The sequence below is a fragment of the Ctenopharyngodon idella genome, chromosome 18 (genome assembly GCF_019924925.1).
Source record: "Ctenopharyngodon idella isolate HZGC_01 chromosome 18, HZGC01, whole genome shotgun sequence".
NCBI classification, from domain to species: Eukaryota; Metazoa; Chordata; class Actinopteri; order Cypriniformes; family Xenocyprididae; genus Ctenopharyngodon; species Ctenopharyngodon idella.
In genome coordinates, this window is record NC_067237.1 from 1,883,164 (window position 1) to 1,909,287 (window position 26,124).

At 35.3% G+C, this 26,124-nt stretch overlaps 1 protein-coding gene across 3 annotated transcripts in view; it reads left to right on the top strand.

Annotated features, from left to right (window-relative positions):
• LOC127499793 (latent-transforming growth factor beta-binding protein 4) overlaps positions 1–26,124 on the top strand; it is a 79,801-nt gene that overhangs the window by 34,269 nt on the left and 19,408 nt on the right. For 2 of the 3 annotated variants that reach the window (XM_051870393.1, XM_051870392.1), the window contains exons 6-17: positions 527–754; positions 8,358–8,632; positions 10,320–10,422; positions 13,398–13,466; positions 16,758–16,880; positions 18,958–19,122; positions 20,822–21,256; positions 21,334–21,441; positions 24,144–24,272; positions 24,721–24,846; positions 24,963–25,082; positions 25,294–25,413. In XM_051870393.1, the coding sequence (XP_051726353.1) occupies positions 527–754; positions 8,358–8,632; positions 10,320–10,422; positions 13,398–13,466; positions 16,758–16,880; positions 18,958–19,122; positions 20,822–21,256; positions 21,334–21,441; positions 24,144–24,272; positions 24,721–24,846; positions 24,963–25,082; positions 25,294–25,413 (2,001 nt within the window). The remainder of the gene's footprint in view (positions 1–526; positions 755–8,357; positions 8,633–10,319; positions 10,423–13,397; positions 13,467–16,757; positions 16,881–18,957; positions 19,123–20,821; positions 21,257–21,333; positions 21,442–24,143; positions 24,273–24,720; positions 24,847–24,962; positions 25,083–25,293; positions 25,414–26,124) is intronic. The other variant, XM_051870395.1, reaches the window with a different exon arrangement.

Here is a 26,124-nt window from a genome sequence, read left to right on the forward strand (position 1 = left end):
TCTCTTCCTCTCTCTGTTGCGTGGAGTTTGTTTACTGTTTTAAGGAGCTTTTCTGCATTCTGTTTGTTTGACACATGTGTTTGGATCAGGAGTTTGTGCTAGAGCGATTGCAGATGAATACTGCAAAAACAACCATAGAGAGACTAAACTCTTTCTTTCTTTCTTCTTTCTTTCTTTCTTTGCTTTACAAATGTATTATAAATGTATTATATTATGGAAGGCATGCTGAGGCTACTAATGAAATAAAACAACAACTAAGAAGAGTTGCTTTTTATAGAAACTCTCCATTTTGAGAGACTCATAACTAGGTTGTTAATAACATCCATTCAAAGACACACTATTTCCATGCTGACTATGTTATGTGTCTGTCACTAAAACATTATTAAGCTGTTGTGGTTTTTAGAACAATAACTGCGTAATTTCTTTCTTTTTTCATGTTGTTGATGAGTGATGGATGAAGTCATTGATCAGGGATTTGTTTTTCTCAGTTCTTTTTACTCACTCTCTCTCTGTTTTTCCTCGTCAGTCGTGTGTCCGATGTTGTGTAAGAACGGAGGAGTGTGTGTACAGAAGGATCAGTGTCTCTGCCCACCCAACTTCACTGGGAAGTTCTGTCACATCCCCGTCCACCCCGCCGCCTCCATCACCAATGATATTGAGAAACCACCGGCAAGTGCTGTGGATTCAGCCAATCAGCCGATGACGTCTGAGTACATACTGCCTCTGCAGACGCCTGAGCAGATCAACACCAATGGTGAGAGGCAATGTGGCTGTTGATTGTGTTTTTGTTTACAGTGAATATTTTTCTCATTGTGAGTTTACTTTTGGAAGGCAAGTTGACACACAATGAGGGCATGATGTTTATTAAAGGATTAGTTCACTTTAAAATGAAAATTACTCCATGATTTACTCCCCCTCAAGCCATCCTAGTTGAATATGACTTTCTTCTTTCTGATGAACACATTCTGAGTTATATTATTAAATATCCTGATGCATCCGAGCTTTATAATGGCAGTGAACTGAAGAAAGTGCATCCATCCATCATAAATGTACTCCACACGGCTCCGGGGGGTTAATAAAGGCCTTCTAAAGTGAAACAATGCAAACAAGTTATGAAGTAAAATATCTAGCTTCCACCAGACCACCTTCTGTAAAAAAGTGTAAATGGCGTCACGCCAGTTAAGCTTTTTTCGTAAGTTGAATAGGGAAGGCGTAGGACGTAGCGTAAGCTTTTTGAACTGCGAGAGTTTTACACTTTCTTCGTAAATTGAATGCGGAAGGCGGTCTGGCGGAAGCTAGATATTTTACCTCATAAGCTTGGGGTAATTTTCATTTTAAAGTGAACTAATCCTTTAATGGCAATTTGAGAGAAATAATTATTTGAAATATAATTCTTAAGTACTACCTAAAGCACAAAGACATTTTCTACAACATATCCGCATTTAAAATGTTTTGAAGGTTGTGCAATGGCTTCGCCCTTGTGAAAAAGTTTTGTATTGAATTGTATTAAATGTGCACTTGTAGTGTACTTCAGATAATAAAAGTATATTTAAAAAAAAAACTACTTGCAGATAATAATGTAATATTAATGAGATAAAAGGCCACTTAAAGAAACACTTAAGTACTAAAGTGCACTTTGTAATAAGGTCAAACACATTTTAATTTTGTGTTGACTAGCATACTAAAGCACATGTAAAGTACTTGATTATAATTTGAACTGTAGTGTGTTATTTAGTATTACATTTAAAGTTAATATATTTTAAATGTACCAAATTGCAACTTCATCATGTGTAAATACAAATATATTTACATACATGACATACAAGGTTCAATAGAAATGACAATCAAAGTATATTTTAGTTTACCATGAATGCCTGTCAGTACATTCAGCAGTAACCATATTTCAAACACAATAGAAGTAATTATGAAATTACATATAAAGATGTACATAAGTGGGTCAAAAAAGCACTTTTAAGTTCAACTAAATGCATTTAATATTAATTTAAACTATAATACATTTTCATTTAAGTGTAAATAACATGCAATTAAGCATCTGAATTAAATTCAGTTCACACTTAAGTATATTCTTTTAAAGTATATTTTTTCTATAATTTTAAAAGTATGCTAAAGTGCTCTTCTTTTTCACAAGTCAAAACATTTTAGCAGCACATTTTACAAATGTATGTATAAATAGACCCTATTTTAAGAAGCACACCCTGTTTCATCAAAACTTTTACAGTATTACTATTTGCACATGTTGAACTTTATTTAGACAATGAAATGCATTACTAAGTCAAGACTTCACAACATAAAATTAGCTTTTCAGATTTTCATTGAGGGTGATGTGCTTTGGCACTATTGTCTGTTATGTAACTCATGGCCACATACAGATCCAGACTGTTGTGATGGTGAAAAATGACTGTGTCACAGACTGGCGACATTTATTTTCTGTTTTCATTTGGCTGCAGCTCTCAGTTTGGATGCGATCCATAAATGGCAGCATCAGCCTTTTCATGTTTAGAGTCCTGTGATGAATTAAAGCAGAAACGCATCTGATGCATCATGCAGATGTCAGTTACACCTGGAACAGATGATGTGTCAGGACATCGAGACAGATTATGTGCGGGTTTGTTGTACTGGGAGGCAGAATGACATCAAGGAAACCACCATGTGCACAGAAAAACCTCAGTGGTGCTCTGGGTATTTACTAAGACATGATGGCATTTTAATATATATGTTTTGGCATTTTGCCTTTTTATTAGACAGAGGTAATGGAGAGTGACAGGAAACAGAGGGGGAGAGGGATGAGGACACACGCCAGAAATGAATCTGCATCGCTCATGTGTTCCTCAGTTCTTCAGTACTTACTTTCTCTCAGGTAGATCATCTAAACAAAAACATGAGGATGACAGATATATTTCAGAGTACTTATTACTGTAGCTCTTAGCTCTTACAGTAAGTAACTAAACAAAACTAATAACACATAATAATTGTTTTGGGTTGAATTTAGCCTGTTGTTTAGTGATCAGCTGTGTTCACTGTGAGAGTGTTGTATCAGGCAGAGCCGGGATTTCAGCATAAAATTAACTGACGAGCCTCATTTGACCCACGACCCTGTGTAAAAGAAGTGCACTTAATTGTACTGAAAGTGCACTTGTAGTGTACTTCAAATCTTAAAAGTATATTTTTAAAAAGCTGTACTTACAGATGATATAATAAGAAAGCAGACTTTCATGACTGTTTCTTTACACTTAAGTACACTACTTAGTACACTACACAATTTTTTTTTTTAAAAGTGCACTTTGTAAATGTCAAAACTACATTTTAAATTATTATGGTTTAATAATAGTTTTATTGTTATTCATGTTTTAAATAAGTACACTTATTTTGATGTGTTGACTAACATACTAAAGCACATGTAATGTACTTGATTATAATTTTAAAAGTAGTGTGTTATTCAATATTAATGTATTACATTATAACAAATATAATCAGTAAAATATTTAAAATGTACTAAATTGCAACAACAAATATATTTAACTATATGACACAACTTTTGATAGAAATTACTAAATTAAATTATATTTTAGTTTACCATAAATGCTTTAAACATATTTCAAAGACAATAGAAGCAATTATGAAATTACATATAAAGATCCTACTTAAGTGGGTCAGAAACACTCTAAAGTTCAAATAATTGCATTTAATATAAATTAAAATTAAAAATTGTTTTTATGTAATTGGAATTAACATGTATTTAAGTGTCTGAAAACATTACATTGAGTTTGCACCTTCTTTTAAAGGGAATTATTTCTCTAGTAAGTACAGTATTTTAAAAGTATGCTAAAGTCTACTTCGTTTTCACCAGAAAATGTATGACTAAAAATGCTCCCAGGAATTAGCATTCATTTCAACACTTAAATGAGAGCAAACACTAGTATGATAAAAGAGTTTAGCACATGCTAGTTCAGTATCTTTTTTACTCTACTTCGTGTCATGTTTAAGAACCTGTGTATATCTAGTGTCTACAGATACAGATGAATTGTGGCAACTGGCATTATAATCACAATCTGACAGCCGTCACTCAGTGACACACCACAGACTCTGCTGATGTAACACGTGCGTGTTTCCTTTTTCATTTTGGTTTATTTAATCAGGCAGTAATGATAAATGAGTTTCCATTTGTCATTTCATGGGGGAGTGTCAGGTGAGGTCATTTTTTGGCATGGAGAGAACTGAACAAGCGCCACCTCTGTTGCCCTCCAGAAGCTTCTGCACGCAACACTGATAACACATGATGAACTACAAAACCTCACCAAAACTTGGACCGTGTTTAAGAAAGACAATGTGAATTTATTTAAAGTGTCCCTATTATGCTAATTTGCAGGTCTCTTATAATAGGTTTAAATGCATACAAGTCCAAAAACACTTTAATCCAGCTCTTTTCTCACAGTGTCTGAAATGGTTTGATCAAGGATTCGGTCTCTCTAAGCCCCTCCTCTCTGACAGCCTGCTCTGCTCTGATTGGTCAGATGGTCCATTCTGTTGTGATTGGTTGGAAACCAAATGCTCATTATCATATCTGAATTTCAGCTCTTCCTTAACACAGCGATACGAACAGTAACGATGGCGTCGGTTTTACCGTATCAATCTCATCAAAGTGGATTTGCTTTGGCAGCAGAAAACAGCGTCTTCTCGACATGAACAACACGATCCAAACTCTTCCAGTCTCAGATACAACTACAGTGATTGAGGGCGGGGCAAAGAGACGCTATTCAGCCAATGAAGACCATAGACTGACATTATGCAAATTAGTTACAAAATTACATAGGTGCAGCAGAAAGTGAGACTGGAATGACTAATTTCAGGCAGTTCAGAATCGCTTCTTTCTTTTGGGAGACAAAAGCCATATATTTCTTTAACTAAAATAATATTAATATACCAAATTACCAAATATACCAAATTGTCAATTTACATTTTTTCACTTTAATTTATAAGATGACTTGTTCTTTTTCACTTCCAAAAACTGTACATGTAACAGTATTTCACTGTAAAATCACATGAAATAGCCTTTTTTTCTGTGGAATTTTTTTTTTTTTTTTTCCTTTCTTTTTTTCTTTTGGTATTACCAAGTATCGCAGTAAAAACTGTGTTTTGTAAACCTGCTGTAAATTACCAACACTGATATTAAAATAATGTCTGTTTGGTTCTGAATTGATTAACAGAAAATAACATGGCCAGAAACAACAATTACAATCACAACTACATTTAGGGTGCGGTGTGGAAAAATGTGTTTTGAGTGATATAATGCTTATGCAACTCGAATGCAACACGAAAAAAAAAAAACAAGTAAAATCTTACACCTTTTTAGGATGAATACTATACTATTTTTATACAATTTTTGCAAGGTGCCAGTAAACCGTACAGCAGTGCCAGAGAGAACTAAAAACAGTCTTATTGTGCAACTTGGATTGGGTTTATGAGCGCTAAAGACTGTCTGCACTGTTGTGTAACTTTCTGAATCCCAAATTGAACCTGATGTTCCCAGTTGGGATTGGGGTTGGAGAGATGTTCGTCCAAACATATAAGGCCCATGTTGCTTTCTCTTTTCTGGCCCTTTTTATCACAGAGCCATTTTCGTATCGTCTTTAGACCTCAAATCATCTTTTATAAAACACAGAGCTCAGGAAAGCGACAGCATTGCATTTGCCGGCTGTTTGGTGAGGAAAATTGGACAAGCTTTTTGCCAAGTTTAATCTCCGAAAGGCAGGAGGTAATGGTGACTCAGAGCTAGAACATGTTTCAGGAGAATGAGTCTTCTGTTTTCAGAGATCGTAACTTGGATGCTCTCTATGCCTTTCTCTTTCTCCCTCTGTTATTTCTGGAGCATCAGTTTGTTTATGTGTGAAACAGTAAACGCATTAAATCCATAGAACTTTCTTTTGCTCTGTCCTGAGTGTGCGAGCGTGAGTCAGTGTCATTTCCAGGACTAAGGTAGGGAAAGACATGATCTGTGTCAGGATATTCATTAGTGTGTGTTAGGAATGGTTATAAAGGCTCTTCACAATGTTTATAGGAAATTTTTTTACCATGCCTTCATGGTTTATATTCATTTATATTTGCTTTTCAAATGCCTGCTGTCCACTCCAGAATGACTCACAAGTGTTTGTTAATAGGTGAAGAATCTCTTTTATGCCAGAGTCTAATTTCTCTGAAGTTTATTTTGATGGGCTTTGATAGTTTTAACTCCTTGAGGATTCTTTACTTTTTGATTGATTCTTTTAAAATGATTTTTAATGAGGTGTGGCCAGATTTAGTTTTAGATTTTTTTTTTATCAAAGGTAAACTATAAAGTCAGCATGAATCAGAAGTTGCACTAGTCTTTTCTTCCCTATTGTGCCATATATCAGAGTGAAATACTTCTGGAACAAGAACAAATGTAGGGCGAGGCTTGATTTTGTCAATGGGGAATTGATTGGATGGTTGTGGTTTGCTATTGGTGGATCTCATGTGAGTGACAGGTTGCCCCGCCCTCATCATCAGGAAAGAGAAGAGATGCTGCAAGAGGGAGGGGAAGATATTCTGATTCAAGATTACAAGGCTCATGAATTTAAAACATTAATATATGGAGCACATTGTTTTATTATTGCTCCAGACACAGACTTTCCTTTTAACCCTTTCATGCACAGAGGTCACTACAGTGGACAGCTATTCAAAAAGCATTTTCTTGCATATGCATGGGTTTTGATGGCATAGTTACACATCAACCTCTACAGTGGACACTTGTGCATCATCCTATACATTGCCACTTAGTGTCAATGTCAATTTTTTTCCCTTCCAAACCAAGGTGGCCGAAGGCCAGTCAGAAATGCCAAGTTGCTCCCGAATATCCATCCATTCCTTCTATCCTAGGAGACTCTTGCAGGTAAAAAAAAAAAAAAATGTTGTAGCATCAAGCAATATCTAATGAGTCATATCACAGTTAAATTTTTCAAGTATTGATTTTAGATTGGGAGAAAATTCTGATTAATCATCTGTCCACTATAGTCGACATCATGCATCAATAGCTATATTTCAGCTACAATTCATACTATTACTGTGACTATTGTTTTTTAAAGTATTTCATCTGCTGTAACTTTTTTTGACTGTAAATAAATGTATTTGTGGTATTAGAATTATCTCATTATGTAATGCATGTTACTTGTAATGTGTTACTTTACTCATAACATCAAAAAGTAATCTGATTACATAATGCATGTTACTTTTAATGCATTACTCGTAACATCAAAAAAGTAATCTGATTACATACCGTAATGCATGTCACTTGTAATGCGTTACTTTACTCCTTACATCAAAAGTAATCTGATTACATAATGCATGTTACTTTTAATGCATTACCCGTAACATCAAAAAAGTAATCTGATTACATAATGTATGTTACTTGTAATGCGTTACTTTACTCGTAACATCAAAAAGTAATCTGATTACATACAGTAATGCATGTTACTTGTAATGCGTTACTTTACTCCTTACATCAAAAGTAATCTGATTACATAATGCATGTTACTTTTAATGCATTACCCGTAACATCAAAAAAGTAATCTGATTACATAATGTATGTTACTTGTAATGCGTTACTTTACTCGTAACATCAAAAAGTAATCTGATTACATACAGTAATGCATGTTACTTTTAATGCGTTACTTTACTCCTTACATCAGAAGTAATCTGATTACATAATGCATGTTACTTTTAATGCATTACTCGTAACATCAAAAAAGTAATCTGATTACATAATGCACGTTACTTGTAATGTGTTACTTTACTCGTAACATCAAAAGTAATTTGATTACATAATGCACATTACTTGTAATGCGTTACTCCCAACACTGCTCATTTCAGATGAGATTGAAAACACCTGAGGTGCTAGGTTTTCTCAGAGGAGAGCTATGTTAGAATACATACTCTGGAACACTGGAGGAGCACCTTAATTCAAATTAAATCCTACCCTTTAAAAAATGCTGGATTGTTTCAACCAAAATTTGGTCAAATATGGACAAACCCAACCGTTGGGTTAAAAATTGAATTTAAAACTTTAACCCAATGGTTGGGTTTGTCCATTTTTAACCCAAATTTGGGTTGAAACAACCCAGCATTTTTTAGTGTGTACACCAGTACTAGTTTTTTTTCACCAGTTTTTTAGTTTCACACATGAAACTAGTGAGAGTGTGAATTGTGAAAAGTGTGTTTTATCTTCTGAATGTCCACAGGGTCAAAGCTGCCCATGCAGAAGCATTCTTTATGATTGTATGATGAAAGCAATCATCAGTGTATTTTTCTGTGTCTCTGTCCTTCAGCCTCCCCCATGGTGAAGGTGCGAGTCCAGCACCCTCCAGAGGCCAGTGTGAAAATCCATCAGGTGCTGAAGGTGGGTTACGGCCCCACGGTGCATGAGCACTCGGAAACGGTCACCTGGTCCGCGGGGCTTTCGGGTGGCCATCGTCGCCAGCTGCCGAGAGAGGGAGCGGAGGCGCCGCCACCACGGATACAAGCCCAGACCATACGTGGGGATTCAGTCTACACGGAGTCATCCGGCTTCAAATACTGCTTCAGAGAAGTCCGCAATGGACAGGTTAGCTTGAAGCTCTTCTGTTTCCAGTCCTCATGTCATTCATTTGAACAATAGAGCATCTGGTTTAGTTCTAGTTGGATCAGGACTCAGCCTTGGATAAGCCTGGACTATGTTGGATAAATTGAGAACGACTTGTTTATGGCAAAACATTATGAGTGTCATGTGATCATGCTGAGTTGCAAATGCAGTACCCAGTGTACCGAAAACAACTTCCGTCACCACCCTCTATATGAGCTTGTTGAAGTGTGTTTATTCAAGATTGTTTAGCAGATTGTTTATCTAAAGGAACTTGCAGTACTCATTACAGGGACAATTCCCCTCGAGCAACTTGGGGTTAAAGAGATTCTTCTTACAAAAATGAAAATGCATTGATTATTCACTCGTATGTTGCTGGACACATGCATTATTATTATTTTCCCCATGCAAAACCAAACAAGTAATCTAACAGAATGTCAAGGCTGCTCTTTTTTCATACAGCAAAAGTGCTCCAAAAGGACCAAAAAGTAGTAGTAGTACAGTACATCCCTTGTGAAAAAGAAGTGCACATTGGCATACTTTTTAAAAGCGCACTTATTTGAGTTACTTAAAGGGGTGGTTGATTATGATTTCTCTGTTTAAGGACCACAACAAACGACTGGTAGAGATTACAACAAGCTTCTTTACTCCTTACATCAGAAGTAATCTGATTACATAATGCACGTTACTTTTAATGCATTACTCGTAACATCAAAAAAGTAATCTGATTACATAATGCACATTACTTGTAATGCGTTACTCCCAACACTGCTCATTTCAGATGAGATTGAAAACAATCTGATTACATAATGCTACAATTTTGATTACTAAAATTTACATAAACCCCGCCCCCGAGAACACACAACAAAGGGGGCGGGGCAATGTTGGGCTGCTTTAGAGAAGAGGAAGAGTTGTTGTAGTAGAGTGTTGTTGTCATGCCGTCATTTTACGCCGGACTGCTTCACAAAACAGGGTCAATTCAACGCTGGATTTGCACAAAAGATTAACATGACGGCACATGCTAGTGGATGAGTTGAATCAACTCCACAGCAACTACATAAATTTATCCACTAACCATTCAGAAACGTCCAGTTTCATTCTAAAAGTTGTAACTTCTTCCTGAGTCTCTCTATCAGTGTCGACTCCGGTTTGAACAATGTAAGGCTGAACACCGTTACTGACAATCCTCATTTTGGCTGCGTGAGATTCTCCAGCTTTGTTGTTGTTGAGCAACCGAAGCACGAGCTGTTAAAGCTCCGCCCTCTTCTGGAAAGGGGGCATGTTTGAGCTACAAGTGCACATTCAGTACAACTAAGCATACTTATTTTTCACAAGGGATATGACTCTGTATATTAAAAGAAGTCGTTATGCAGTAGCTTTTTATGAGAAATAGATTGAAATTTAAGTCATACAGGTCACTAAAGAGCAGGACATTATGGACATTAAAGAACATTTTGGACATCTGGACATTCTGCTTGTTATCAAAAAATAATAATAGTATGCATACTTTTAGCAACGTGAAGGTGAGTAAACTATGAAAGAGTTTTCATTTTTAAGTGAATTAACCAACAGCCCTCAGATTAGCAGGCCTGAGCTTTAACTAGTGCATCACACCAGCCCGTGCCCAACTTGAATAAGTGAAGGATTGTGTGTTTTCTGCTCTATCCCACAGTGCAGTTCTCCTTTACCTGGTCTGCGCAGTCAGGATATGTGCTGCAGGGGTGTTGGGAAGGCCTGGGGAATCAACGAGTGCACGCTCTGCCCAGCGCTCTTAGGTGAGTCGTCTAAACATGGAGCATGTCAGTGCTGTCAGACAGGCCTGGAGGTTTACAACTATAAACCATCTGACTGTTTATAACAGCACAGTTTGTACTTTGAGCACAAAGAGGCAACAAAATACAGGTTTGTTCCTTCTTAACTCAAACTCTGACACACACACACACACACACTGATATCAGTTCAGCTGGCTAGAAAAACACATGTCTATCTTGTAAAACAGAAAATAGAGCAGTCACTGCATGACTTCATGAGATAAATATAGCTTAGAGAGTTCTTTGGCAGACGGCACATTTAAGTCCTGCTACTATATTATTATTATTGCAACAGTCAAGGTGTCGCCATCAGCCCTCGATCAGCCGGCTGGCTAAACATTGCAGCATATTTACATTCCTCATTGTCTTTGTTTTCATGTCTTTAATAGAAACTGACTTCAGCACCACTATCATTTATTAAATATAGTGACATAAAATGACATAATCCATTATTATTGAGATATTAATGTACATTCAAAACATGCATGTGGCCTCAATAACAGGGTGTTTTGTAACACTATATGCAGTGAGTTGTCACAATGACTATGTTTACATGTGCTCCAATAATGTCATTAAAGTGTTTACATGCCTGTTTATTACTATTTACTATTATGATTGTTACATTTACGAGCTTAATCACGTCAATTTAATCTAAGTATTGTGTTTACATGAGTTAAAGTTTAATTGCAATATTGCCTAAATCTCATTATAACTGCATTATGATGGAGCATGTAAACATAGTCATGGAAAGACTACTGTATGCATAGAAAAATTAGCATAACAAAAACTGTGCATTTAACCCTCTGGTGCTGCTCGGTTTTTTTTAATTTCAATGAAATGAATGTACTATATTTTAGTTCGATATTTTTTTATTTTATTTAATATTTTGTATTTTTAGGGGATTTTATGGTACTAAATTATATTTATGGAATAGTTATGATCCATTTATTACCTGTTAACCACTTTTTGAGCATAGACCTGAAAATGAAATTTACAACTTAAACTGTCATAAATCTTGAATCTTTGGAGCACAGACTTAAGCTTAGTCTCTTTTTAAAGAAGACACTTGGCAGATTATTGCTGAAGTGAAAAAGTAAAAAAAAAAAAAATGTGAAACAAAAAAAAAATTACATTTATTATTATGAAAAATGCATTTTTATATGAAATATATATTTTCTAAAATATGTTACTCTAAAACTGCAAGAAAATCAAAGCTATAAATCTAAACAAGTTGTGTTTCAAATTTAAAGTTGATATCTCAAAAAATGAGCTTTCAGTAAGATTTTATTTGGTCGCAGTACCAAACGTTTCCACTAGATGAAATTAGTCTCCCATTAATTTCCAAAGCACTCATTTTTATCCACGAACAATACAAGTTTGACTATTTTTTTTCAGGACCATTTAGAAATATTTTTTTGTGCATATGTGTGTTCACATAGCAAGTGCCAAAACCTTTACCAAGTTTTGTACCATTACGATGATTAAAAAATTTGAGGAAAAAAATGACAGAACAGCACCAGAGGGTTAAATAATTGTGAAATACAAACCAATTCATGGAACAGAGAAGTAAAAGAAAATATGCACAATTATCAAACCATTGATATAAAATTACACCACTTGCCCCACAAAAAATCTGACATCCTCCTCAGACCTGCCATTTTTAAAAGCTGTTAGCTAAACAAGTAAATACAATAAAAATCACAATATTTTAACTTTTCTTTGATGATTTATATTATTTTAAAGGGTTAGTTCACCCAAAAATGAAATTTCTGTCATTTATTACTCACCCTCATGTCGTTCTACACCCATAAGACCTTCGTTCATCTTCAGAACACAAATGGAGATATTTTTGATGAAATCCAAGAGTTTTTTTTTTTTATCCTTTTAACGTATTCTCTTCGCTTCATAACATGAAGGTTGAACCACTACAGTCACGTTGAATATTTTAACGATGTTTTTACTACTTTTCTGGACCTTGAATGTGGTCATTTCATTGCTTTCTATTGAGGATAATAAAAAACCCTCTTTGATTTCATCAAAAATGTCTTAATTTGTGTTCTGAAGATGAAAGAAGGTCTTACAGGTGTGGAACGACATGAGGGTGAGTAATTAATGAGAGAATTTTCATTTTTGGGTGAACTAACCCATTAACAGGGTTTTTGAGAGAAAACAAGCATTTATGCAAATGTAATGTTGATTTAAAATCTCATTGCTACTGAGACGTTTCTGATGAGCCCTTTTTTTCCTCGCTGTTGTTCTTTGTCCAGAAAAACATTTGCCAAGGATATATTTTCATAACTGCTTGATGACCCTGAGTGGTTGATAATGTTAAGCACACGTTACATAATCATTTTACCCAGTGCTGAATAATGACTGGAACAATAGATCCGTCTGTTACACCCTTTGGGATCTTTGGCTCCCCTGGAGCCACAAATATTTAACCTCACAGGGACAAATAGTTATTTTTCCTCTCCGTGAAGCACTGTGGAAAGTATGCCTGAACCACTGGAAGGCTTTGTTATGAAAGAAATAAAACATTGATCAGAGAACATGCCTTCCCTTGTGAAAAAGAAGTGTGCTTAATTGTTCTGAATGTGCACTTGTACTTCAAATCCTAAAAGTATAATAAAGTATATTACTTGCAGATAATGTAATATTAATGACTTATTATCTGTATCTGCATAAACAGATTGAAAGTAAGCTAAATATTCTCACATATAAGAACAAAGACATAATGTGGCATAATGAAATAATGTTTCAGGAAGTTTTGTGTTATTGAATTTGTTTCAGCCTCCAGTCTTGATGATGAATCACTCGTTAATTTTCTTCATGCTTTTCCTCTGTCTCACTATGATTTCTTTTTGCATGCATTATTAAGTAAAGTTTGACAGATGTTGTCATGTGTCATGCTAGAGATCAGTGTGCTGTTATCTTCACAGGAAACACTGTTAATGGACAGGGGAGCTGCCCGAAAGGCTTCGAGAGGGTCAACAGGACGCAGTGTGTGGGTAAGAGTCTCCTGCCCCTGTTCTAGATTGATCCGAGCGTTCACGATTATCTTTCACGGGCCAAAACACATTTTAGGAACATGCAAACAAACACTTCATTCTTCCTTACTTCATCCAGAGGTCAGCCAAATACATCCATCACTAAAGACTTTTTGATGGTTGCTGTGTACATAACTAGTTTTGTATAAATACTGAAACTGATGCAGATGCACTTCTCACTCTCTCAGTCATTGTGTGACTGATGTAGTTTGTGCTGCTGTAGATCATATTTGAAGACACTTTCGGAGACATTTAGCTGATCATTTTACCCAAAGTGACTAACAAAAGAACAGTCCTCATGGCTGGGAGATTAAAGTCAACATGAAACAGCATTTGTAAGCCATTTTATTTCCATAATGTGCCGTATTTCTGAGTGAAATAGGGGGGAAATGTGAGATGGGATTATTTTATTCATTGGGAATTGATTGGAAGGTAAAGAGTGGGCATTGCAGATGTGAATCCTAACATGAAAATAGCATTTTGACTAGGTGACATTAATAGATAGATAGATAGATAGATAGATAGATAGATAGATAGATAGATAGATAGATAGACTGCAAAAAATCATATTCTTACTCAGCTTTTTTTTTTTTTTTTTTTTCCTACACAATTATCTTAACATCATTAAAACAAGATCTATTCACTCGATAAGCAAAATGGCACAAGAATTTTAAGTTTATGCTTAAAAGGGACCTATAATGCTCCTTTTACAAGATGTAATATAAGTCTCTGGTGTCCCCAGAATGTGTCTGTGAAGTTTCAGCTCAAAATACCCCACAGATCATTTATTATAGCTTGTCAAATTTGCCCCTATTTGGGTGTGAGCAAAAACACACCGTTTTTGTGTGTGTCCCTTTAAATGCAAATGAGCTGCTGCTCTCGGCCCCCTTTCCAGAAGAGGGCGGAGCTTTAACAGCTCGCGCTTCGGTCGCTCGACAACAACAAAGCTGGAGAATCTCACGCAGCCAAAATGAGGATTGTCAGTAACGGTGTTCAGCCTTACATTGTTCAAACCGGAGTCGACACTGATGGAGAGACTCAGGAAGAAGTTACAACTTTTAGAATGAAACTGGACGTTTCTGAATGGTTAGTGGATAAATTTATGTAGTTGCTGTGGAGTTGATTCAACTCATCGACTAGCATGTGCCGTCATGTTAATCTTTTGTGCAAATCCAGCGTTGAATTGATCCTCGTTTGTGAAGCAGTCCGGCGTAAAATGACGGCATGTCAACAACACTCTACTACAACAACTCTTCCTCTTCTCTAAAGCAGCCCAACATGGCCCCGCCCCCTTTGTTGTGTGTTCTCGGGGGCGGGGTTTATGTAAATTGTAGGGTTAGTGATGTCACTAACCCAGGAAGAAGCTTGTTGTAGTCCCTACCAGCCATTTGTTGTAGTCCTTAAAAAGCGATTTCTGTAAAAGAAAATATCTCCCTTTTCATTGAACTTTGAGCGTCGTAACTTTGCAGATGTTGTTTATGCTCAAACAGCAACATTACACACTAACTAAAGTTAAAAAAGTGAAATCATAATCAACCACCCCTTTAAAACAACAAAGAAGATGTTTGCCAGTGCGGGGTATGAAAAATAATCTTGTTTTTCCTTTTGAATTAGATTATTTTTCTAACCCCATTGATCTTCATCCTGTATCATTTTGCTTCTTAAGTAAATATATCTTGTTGTAAGGATGTCTAAATAATTAAAACAAGACAAAAAAGTAAGAAAAAGGTATATATACTTTGAAATGCATACTGAGAAGCATGTCCAGCTTAATTAAAAAAAAATAAAATAAAATTACTTGCGTACTTCTAATAATCTCACATGCTAGCAATTATGATGGAATGAAACTTTCATGATTTGTCAATATCTGTAAAATCCAGAGACCTCCTTTCCCCGAGGAGAAGCTACGGCACTGTTTTCCAATCTTTATCCTGACCATAACAGCAGAACAGATGGTTTGATAAACACACTGTGAAATCAATTTATCAAGACATAGCTGGAGGTGGTCACAGGGTCAAATAATGACAACTCCAGATTTGTTACGTATCTTTCTCTCTCTTCACTGAATGCTACATTTCCTCTCCTGCTTCTTCAAACCACAGATTACGTAACAGTAATGGTTGCAGTATTTGCTACATTTGAGCTAGTAATATTGAACACCACAATACAAGGTATCCTTTACAAAAGTACTACCATGAGGAATAACATTTTTCTTGATCTTTTCGAGTTCATTGTACTATGAAAAAAAACACTGTAACTTTCAGAAAAAGACCTTTTATTGAAACTAAGCTGCACTTTTACACGTCAGCAACCTACTGAACATGGCCTGTCCAGTCTACCTGTTTGTCTGTCTGGACATTTGGAAATACATATCTTTTATCCCTTCACCAACCAGATATTGATCACATAAGAGCAGCTGTTCAATGCTAACATGGTCTGACAAACAAACCCTTGTGAAAAACAAGTACACTTTAGCGTACTTTTAAAAAGGGTACTTATTACTTAATATACTTTAGAAGAATATACTTAACTGAATGTAATGTTTTCAGGCACTTAAATGCGTGTTATTTACATGTTTAAATTTATAGTAAATGCAGTTAGTTGAGCTTAAAAGGGCTATTTTGACCACTTAAGTGGTATATTTATATGTAATTTCATAATGTCTTTATACTGTATTGCCGAATGTATGAGCTGAATGTAATGTTTTTGGATGATTTTGGACACTTTATTGCATGTTATTTACAATTATATGAAAATGTATTATAGTTTAAATTTATATTTAATGCTATTAGTTGAACTTAAGAGGGTTTTTTTGACCCGATAGGACTTCAGTAAATCTTTACATTGTTATATGTAACTTCATAAATACTTTATTTATGCATTCATGGTAAGCTAAATATTTAATATATTTTTCAATATATTTGTAATTACACATTTACAATGATGAAGTTGCAATTTAGAACATTTAAAATATGTTAGTCAATACATCAAAATAAGTGTACTTCTTTAAAGCATGACAAAATATTAATAAAACATGATTTAAAATGTACTTTAAAGTAAAATTATTACAAAATGCACTTTTTAAAAGTGTACTTAACTGTGTTAAGAAACTTAAGTGCACTTAAGTGGCCTTTTATTTCAAAAAGACTTTTAAGATTTGAAGTACACTACAAAGCACACTTCTTTTTTCACAAGGGTATTCCCACACCAACACATCAGGTTATGACAGTCATGTTTCCTCCTCTGGTGTAGATATTAACGAGTGTTTGCAGCCGGGTTTCTGTGAAAACGGGAACTGTGTAAACACCCGAGGGAGCTACAGTTGCATCTGCAAAGAGGGCTACTTATTGGACGCCTCTCATGGGATCTGCATCTGTAAGTACGGGACTGTCGGACACTACGGCGTCACATGAGAGGAGACCGGCGGCGGGAATATGGCAGGACAGCCATGCCACACAGCTACAGCCTTCAGTCATTCACAGACTTCATACAGGCCAATACTAACACATCATGAGTTTCAAATCCACACTACAAAGTGAATGCAAATGAGTGAAGGTTTTGGCTGTGTGGCGCTGTGTTTCTGTCTATTCCAGCAGGCATTACTTGGCTCTGCTTGAGAGATGCCTGTTGGCTCTATGCATATGCATCCTAAAATCCAGGCCTGATCGCTCAGTGTTTTCCCATCGATTGCCTCTTTCTGCCTGAGTTTTTGCATCTGGGAAATTCTGTGACTCTATTTTAATCAAGTTTTCTTCTCGTCTGTATCTTGTCAAGCCTTCTTGAGATTCTGAGCATGTTCATGTTTGTCAGTCAGGTAAGTGTACCTATGCCTGCTGTGTAAACTGTATATGCTACATATGTGTGATCGTGCAATGATTTGCTCAAGCTGATCTGTATGTCATTTCCAGTGGCTCTGTGGCTGATTATTGTATGCCTGGCTCTACTTTAAACTTTGTTTGTGCTGCTGAACCAATCAAAGTGCCAAAAGTGTAAAGAATGATGTCAATGTAGAATGAGTAGCAGAAATATTTATTTCTTTGGGGCTTTTTTGTTAAGCTAGGTTTGCGTAAGTATGACGAACATAACAAATGCAACCAACTTAAAGGAATAGTTCGCAAAAGAATCATTTATTCATGTCATTCCAAACCCATACGACCTTCTTTCTTCCGTGGAACACAAAAGGAGATGTTTTGCAGAATGTCCAAGCTGCTCTTTTTCCATACAATGAAAATAGACAGTGATTCACAGTTTAAGGGCACTAAATTCTAAGCCATACAATAACTTTGTGTGATGAGCAGGCAAAAAATAAAGACATTTTTCACTGAAAATGTTTTTTAAAGCCATATTTTAATGAATTATGTCTCAAATTCTAATCTGTTACTCACACAAAGCTTGTGAAAAAGAAGTTTGCTTAATTGTACTGTATGTGTACTTCAAATCTTAAAAGTGTATTTTAAAAAAACTGCTTGCAGATAATATAATATTAATGAAATAAAAGGCCACTTAAGTGCACTTAAAGCGAGTACACTTTCATCACTATGTTTCTTAACACACTTAAGTACACTTTTAAAAAGTGCGCTTTGTAATAATGTCAAATTAAAAGTTTTTATTTTAAGTGCTTTTTATGGTTTAATAATCTCTTGACAAGCTTTAAAGAAGGACACTTATTTTGATGTGTTGACTAGCATACTAAAGCACATGAAAAGTACTTGATTATCATTTTAACCGTAGTGTGTTATTTGATATTAAGTAAATATATTTTAAAAGTTTTAAAATGGCAACTTCATCATTACAAATGTGTAATAAATATATGTGAATACATGACTTAAAAGTTTCAATAGACCACTTATTTCAAAAACAATAGAAGTAATTATGAAATTACATATAAAGATGTACTGAAGTCCTACTTAAGTGGGTCAAAAACACTCTTAAGTTCAAGTACTATGCAAAAAAAAAAAAAAAAAAAAAAAAAAACATTTTATTTATCAATATTTCTTCATGTATAAGAATAAGTAGCACTTAAGTATATTTTTTTTTAAATAAAATATTTCCATAATAAGTTACCTTTGTAAAAGTGTGCTAAAGTGAACTCTTTTTCACAGAGGTGCAGTATGGCTTCAGATGTAGAGTACGAGTCATATAGACAGATTTTTTGATACCGTTATGGTCACCGTATGCTTTCATTGTATGGAAAAGAGCAGCGTGAACAATCCTCTAAACTCCTGCTTTTGTGCTCCACAGAAAAAAACAAAGTCATACAGGTTTGGAAGGACATGATGGTGAGTAATTAATGGCAGAAGATTCATTTTTGGGTGAACTAATCCTTTTAAAAAAGCAGTATAAAGACATGTTTATAAATGCATTAGTGCCTGCATGTACGATCTGTTGCATGTTTAGATTCCTGTCCCAACCTGTATCCCTATTATACTCCACATTGTTTTCCCCCTCATAGCGCAGAAGGTGATCTCGGAGGAGAAGGACCAGTGTTTCCGTATCCTGAACCAGGGCTCCTGCTCTCTTCCCATCCTGAGGAACATCACCAAACAGATCTGCTGCTGCAGTCGAGTGGGAAAAGCCTGGGGGAAGAAGTGTGAGTTATGCCCTTTCTTTGGCTCAGGTAAGAAACTTTTCAAGCATTCAAAGAATGCACTTGTCCGTTCAAACAATTACATTGGAATGAACATCTTTAATGCAGAAATTTGTGCAAAGAGTTGGAAGAAGGATGGATGACAGCACAGAGAACATTACAGTGTGTTAGTACAGAATATTGAAACAACATGATTTGGTTTTAACACAAAGAGTCCAACTGTTCCTCAAGGACCCCGTCCCACCCACACCACCAGCAATATTTCTTTAAAAATGTCTGGAGGAATATCAAAGGAGATTGAATTTACTGTGTAATTTGTCTGTCTTCGTTTAAATACCACAAGTTGCGGTTCTACATTGTCCCGGTTGACCCTTCCCATTCCTGACCCGATTAAGAAACACTCCATTGAACTTTTACATTTTTTTTAACATCTAACTTTGTGTCCTGCTGGAGCGGGCTACTATTATACAAGTTTAACCAAAGGCTAGCCAAGATGCACTGAAAATGTTGCCTTTTGACGCACAAGTGTTTTGTTGAAAAGCAAGATTTCATAATAAATGTTGATCTGTTCCTCACACAAAGCTATTATATCCCTTGTGAAAAAGAAGTGTGCTTAAGTGCACTTAAAGAGAGTACACTGTCATGACTATGTTTCTTAACACACTTTTAAAAAGTGCATTTTGTAATAATGTCAAATTAGTAGTTTTACTTTAACCTTATTGTTCATTTGGAGTCACACTTGTGCTGTTTGTGGTCAAAAGTGAACAAACACCTGAAATGTAACTGTTGTATTTTCAGTAAAATCAGTGTAATATATATTTTGTTCATTACTATTTTTTATTTTGTATTTTGAGATAATTTTATGGTAGTAATTAATATTTATGCAATAATTATTATCAGAATTTTCCCATTGAAAAAATACAAAAAATATGATTTTTTTAAATTATTTTTTTACCTATTATTTTCTAATATTTTTATTACGTTACATAATTCATGTTACAATAGAGACAATGCCTTTAAAATGAAGGCAGATTAGTGCCGTCTATTTGAAGTAAAAAAAGAAAAACTTATGTAATGCCGTGGTGTAAATTCTCTAGATGTTTTTAGACATAAATACTTATTTTTATTAAGTTGTGGATTTGGATATATATTTATACATTTTCAAAGACTACTTTTTGTCAAGGTTTAGATTTAATGTTGATTTGAAGTGTCAGTTTTTGCATTCATTTAACTACAGTCAAACCTGAACACAGAGGAGGACATTTTGTTACATATAACATCAAAATTCAACAAAAATGAACAGGAATGCTTTATCAGAGCTTAATCAACCTGATTTCAACCTCTTATTTGAGTCTTCTGACTGACGAAAGTCACAACGTTTCGTACTATTCCGATAAAGTAGCGATTTTTTAAAATTCCAAAACATTTTTTTTTTTCTTCCTAAAATGACCGAACAACACCAGAGGGTACATTTTAGTACATTTAAAAGTACATTTTATATAATTAAGTTTTACTAATCTTTTGTCAGAAGGACACTTACAATGATGTGTTGACTAACATAATAAAGCACATGTAAAGTAGGTGGAATTTATTGTGTCATTTTCATTTAAATGCCACAAACTGAGGTTCTAGCATTATTCCGGTTGACCCTTCCCATTTCTGACTCAATTAGGAAACAGAAAATGTGACTGCATTAGACGTTTACAGGTTTTCAACTTTGTGTTCACAGCTGCCTTCAAAGAGATCTGTCCTGCTGGACCGGGCTACCATTATTCAGCTTCAGCTGTTAAGTTTAACCAAAGACTAGCTGAGATGCTTGACACCGGCGGGCCGCCCTTGGTTTCCGAAAATGCCCGCACATCCACACAGGGTGTAGTATCCCAACCTGAAAGCTCCAGGACGCACTCAACAAGCTCTAGAATCCAACAACCGACTAACACGCAAACCATCAGAGTCCAACAACCTTCGATCTCTCTATCTACAAGACCACAGCAGCCTGACGCCAATCCACAGACCGGTTCGTTTATCATTATAACTCAACCAAATCCAAACCTGTCAACAGGCGGCGGCTCTCAAACCACAAATGCCAGACCTCAGCAGCCTTCCAGTGTCCGTCCTGGGAGCGCCGCCACAGGAAGCAACCAGCCGGTCAGAGTGATTACGCGTGAGTGACAACGTTTCTTATTATTATTTGTTAACACAGTTGTGTAGGTGTGTTTCATTTAATTTAATTGTTTACAGCTGTTGTCCGGACGCAAACCAGCCGGCCCTCGATTAACAGACAGCCAATATCTCCAGTCAGACCTCCGCCTGTGCCGGCTACAGCCCGACCACTGCCAACTAGACAAGGTACGCCATCACAGAGGCTTCTGAGACAGAAGTGCACTTTAGCACACTTCAAAAAAGAGCACTTATTACAGACACTGAATCTAACATTTTCAAACACTTAATTGCATGTTATTAAATGAAAATTTATTATAGTTTTGCAATTTTTTGACCCACTTAAATACTTAAGAACTATTTATGTAATTTCATAATTATGGTTAAAGTAATGTACTGACAAACATTTATGGTAAACTAAAACATACTTTAATGTCATTTCTATTAAAACTTGTGTGTCGTGTATTTAAATAAATTTGCAATTACACATTTCCAATGAAGAAGTTGCAATTTAGTACATTTAAAATATGTTAATTAAATGTAATATCGAATCACACACTACAGTTAAAATTGTAATCAAGTACTTTACATGTGCTTTAGTATGTTAGTCAACACATCAAAATAAGTGTACTTATTTAAAGCTTGACAAAAGATTATTAAAACAATGATTTAAAATGTATTTTAAAATAAAAAAAATAAAAAATCTTGACATTTATTACAAAGTGCACTTTTTAAAAGTGTACTTAAGTGTGTTAAGAAACATCACTCTTTAAGTGCACTTCACTGGCATTTTTTATTTGATTAATATTATATTCTTCTTAAATACACTTTTAAGATTTGAAGTACACTAAAAGTGCACATTCAATACAATTAAGCACACTTCTTAGGCTTAGGCTTCTTTAACTCGGAAAAAATTTTCTTCACATAGCAGCAAAATCGACTTAAAATACTCCGACATTTTTTGTCATACAGATAAAAGTAATACATCAATTGAAACTACAGAATGTCTACTAACATGCCAAAAGATTACTAAAACATAATGATACATGTACTTAAGTGTGTTAATCCTTTGTTAAGAAACAGTCATGAAAGTGTACTCTCTTTAAGTACTCCACAAGTACAGTTTTTTTTAAAAACATACGTGAGATTTGAAGTACACTACAACTACACTACACTTCTTAGGCCTAGGCTGTTAAAACTGTAAAAGTTAAAAAGAAAATGTCCTCAACTACATGAATTTGATCTTAATCTGTTCTTTATTGTAATGACATTAATATAGCTGTTGGGAAAGATTTAGGATAAAAGCGAGAATGTTCCTCAGAAGATTCTTGATATTTGGTCTTAAAATGAAAGGCAGGCTACAAACTCAAACACTAACTTAATGCTGTCATTATGGTGACTAGATAAGCACAAAGACTTAAGCCTAAAGTATACTTCACTTTTTACGCGTACGCGAGGGTCAGCGTACAGTATGCGTCATCAGTAGAGTACGCGCTCCGCTGGATTTTTGTACTTTGTACAAAACGCAGTAATTAGTTTAACCAAAAGGTGGCAACCGTGCCCTAGGGATGTCGATTCACAAAGTAGTCGAAGAAAAACTGCATAAACCGAACAGACCGGTGTGGTGAGAAATCGAATCCCCCCAGGAATCAGGTCTCCTTTAGGACCCTGCGTGATCCCATTGCTTCAATGGACTTTTAATGGGTAGTATTTTTAGTGCCTGATTATAATTCCTGCAAAATCACATTATGATTTATATCATTTAAAATGTGTTATAATGACCATTAATGTCTTTTAAATTCCCTGGTTCATATACTAGTATGTTCTTACTGTTTTTTAGTTAGCTAATGTACTAGCATACCCGATTAGCCTGCTAGCTTAGCTTATATTATACTAGGTATGTTTTTTGTTTCCAATATAGTTCCCAATTACATGTTTCAAATTAATGATGTTTGTATGTACTTAGCATGACAATTTATTAAAAATGTATAATAAACTAATCCACATTGCTATTATTGTGTGAAATTAATATTAAATTACTTTTACAGAACATAGTATGTTGCAACAATCCTTATCCTCCTAAAAAAAAAAAAAACACATTTTTAGGCATGGTTGTGTTTCCAGTTTGTTTTATTATAGAATACATAGGTATTCATTTTATATTTCAAGCATATTGTTTGTATAATAAACATCATAAAATAGTGAAATAGGTTATAATTAATAAAGACATCACAAAAACAACTTTTGATCAGGCATTACCGCCTGGGTCCTAAAGGAGACCTGATTCCTGGGGCAGGGGGCGGGGCTCGATTTCTCATGACACTGGAGACAGATGAAGTACCCTCATTTGTACAACTCTAGCATGAAAGAATAGGAGTTACATGGGTTGTATCTCGTGGCGAGAGATTACTCAAAACTACGCATGTCGCCTGTGTATGCGTACGAGTCGAATGAAGTATACTTTGCAAGGCTGTGCGCTAAAAAATGAAGTATACTTTGAGCTTTATCCAAGTCTTATCCAAGACACTGTGAGCACACCCAGAAAATTAATTGGTCTGCTCATATAAATGACCGACATCTTTGATTTCCAGAGTTGAAGTCACGCCAAATTCATATCAACCTTGAAAAATGCAGAGTTGAATACAGCTCTGTAATTTTCTCCTCATTTGCATCCAGTTTGATTGTTCGATGAATTTGGTTTGGAGAGGAATGAATAAATGTCCATCAAGTTATGAACACAGCATACCTCTGAGATTGAGCTAATCTGATTAAATAACCACAAACTGATGTGATATTCAATCATTTTACAAAAGAAAAGAATATTTTCAATTTTTCAATTGAATGCAGTTATTTTACACTGGTATTTATGGCCTTGTGTGTGGTTCCCCCAGATGCCCGAGTGTGTGAATCGCGTCCTCAGGTGTGCGGGTCGGGTCGCTGTATTGACCTGCCCGGCGGCAGACACACGTGTGCGTGTAACATTGGATATATACTCAATCCTCAGCAGGGCCACTGCCAAGGTATGAAGTTACTGCATGACTTTAATAATAAGGAATAAGAAATTACACTCTAAACATGTAAGATAACATCTTTATGTTCCTCCTAAAAGGGTTTTTAAATCAAGTCGATATTACATGTTCCTTCCACAGCCATTTTTCCACAGCGTATTTTAGATTAGGATTCCTCTTTTTCTCACTGATGCGTCCAAGGCTTTTAAAGGTCAAAGGTCAGGGTGACACTGCTGAGAGGACAGCCAGCTCATATATTCGTCATCTCTGTATCCATCTGCCGATAATGAATGTGCCTTTAACAGTGTAATTTTTGTGTGCATGTGCATGACTTGGTAATGTGTAACGCACTGAAAGCCACTTACAAATAAGGAAAAGCACAAGTAATTTATCATACAGGAGCCAGCAATATTAGCAGTACTGTATTAACCAATCAATGGATCAATCTCTCTCTCTCCAGACATAAACGAGTGTCTGTTGACGCCCAGGCCGTGCTCTGTGGGACAGTGTGAGAATACGGCGGGCAGCTTCCGTTGTGTGTGTCCATCGGGATACCAGACCAACTCCCAGCAGACCCTGTGTGTCGGTTAGAAACATTTCTTTCTTTATGTTGACTTTTCTGATCATGTAAATGAGACTTTCTAGGATGTTTGTGCATATAATAATGTATGAGATCAGTGAGATCAGTGATGGATTCCACAGATTTTGATGAGTGCCGTCAGGTGCCCAATCCCTGTATTAACGGCCGCTGTGAAAACACACTGGGCAGCTTCAGGTGTGTGTGCAGAACTGGATACAAGCTACAGGAGAACAGCTGCATAGGTAATTCAAATCATTTTACCCATAATGCTTACTTACTTTTTTGTTTGTTTAGGGATACATACCCCAAACATTTGAACAGTAGTGTTTAGGATAGGAACATTAAAATGTACTGCTTTATAGTAATGAGTCATGTGTCTCCAAAACAGTATTTATGAGATTTATTAAACTGATGAACTCAAACGTACGTCATGTGGTGTTTTATTATTCTTAGACATAGATGAGTGTGTTGACCCGCTCCGGTGTCCGGGTCAGGAGTGTGTGAACTCTCAGGGCTCGTATAGGTGTGTTTCCTGTAGGCCTGGCTTTGATCTGCTCAATGGACAATGCTCAGGTAACACACGGCACAGAAATATCACTATAATATTTGGTAACACTTTAGTTTAGGGTCTAATTCTCACCATTAACTAGTTGCTTATTAGCATATTACTAGGATATTTGCTGTTTATTAGTAATTGTAAAGCCTTATTCTGCATGAGCATATTCTACATCAATAATCCTACATCATACCTAAACAAAACTACTAACTATTAATAAGCAGTAATTAGGAGTTTATTGAGGCAAAAGTCGTAGTTAATAGTGAGAATTGGACCCTGATCTAAAGTGACCTAATATTCCCTTTGCAGACTAATCTTGTGTTACCTTGTGAAAAAGAAGCAAACTTTAGCATACTTTTACATTATTTTTTTAATCCACTTAAGTAGGACATCTTTATAATATAATAATTTTATAATTACTTCTATTGTCTTTGAAATATAGTGCAGAATGTACTGACAAGCATTTATGGTAAAGTGATTATATATATATATATATATATATATATATATATATATATATATATATATATATATATATATAATTGTAATGATGAAGTTGCAATTTAGTACATTTAAAATATATTAATTTTAAGTACAATATTGAATAACACTATAGTTAAAATTATAATCAAGTGCTTTACATGTGCTTTTCAAAATAAGTGTACTTCTTTAAAACATGATAAAAGATTATTAAAGCAAAATTATTTAAAGTGCACTTTTTAAAATGT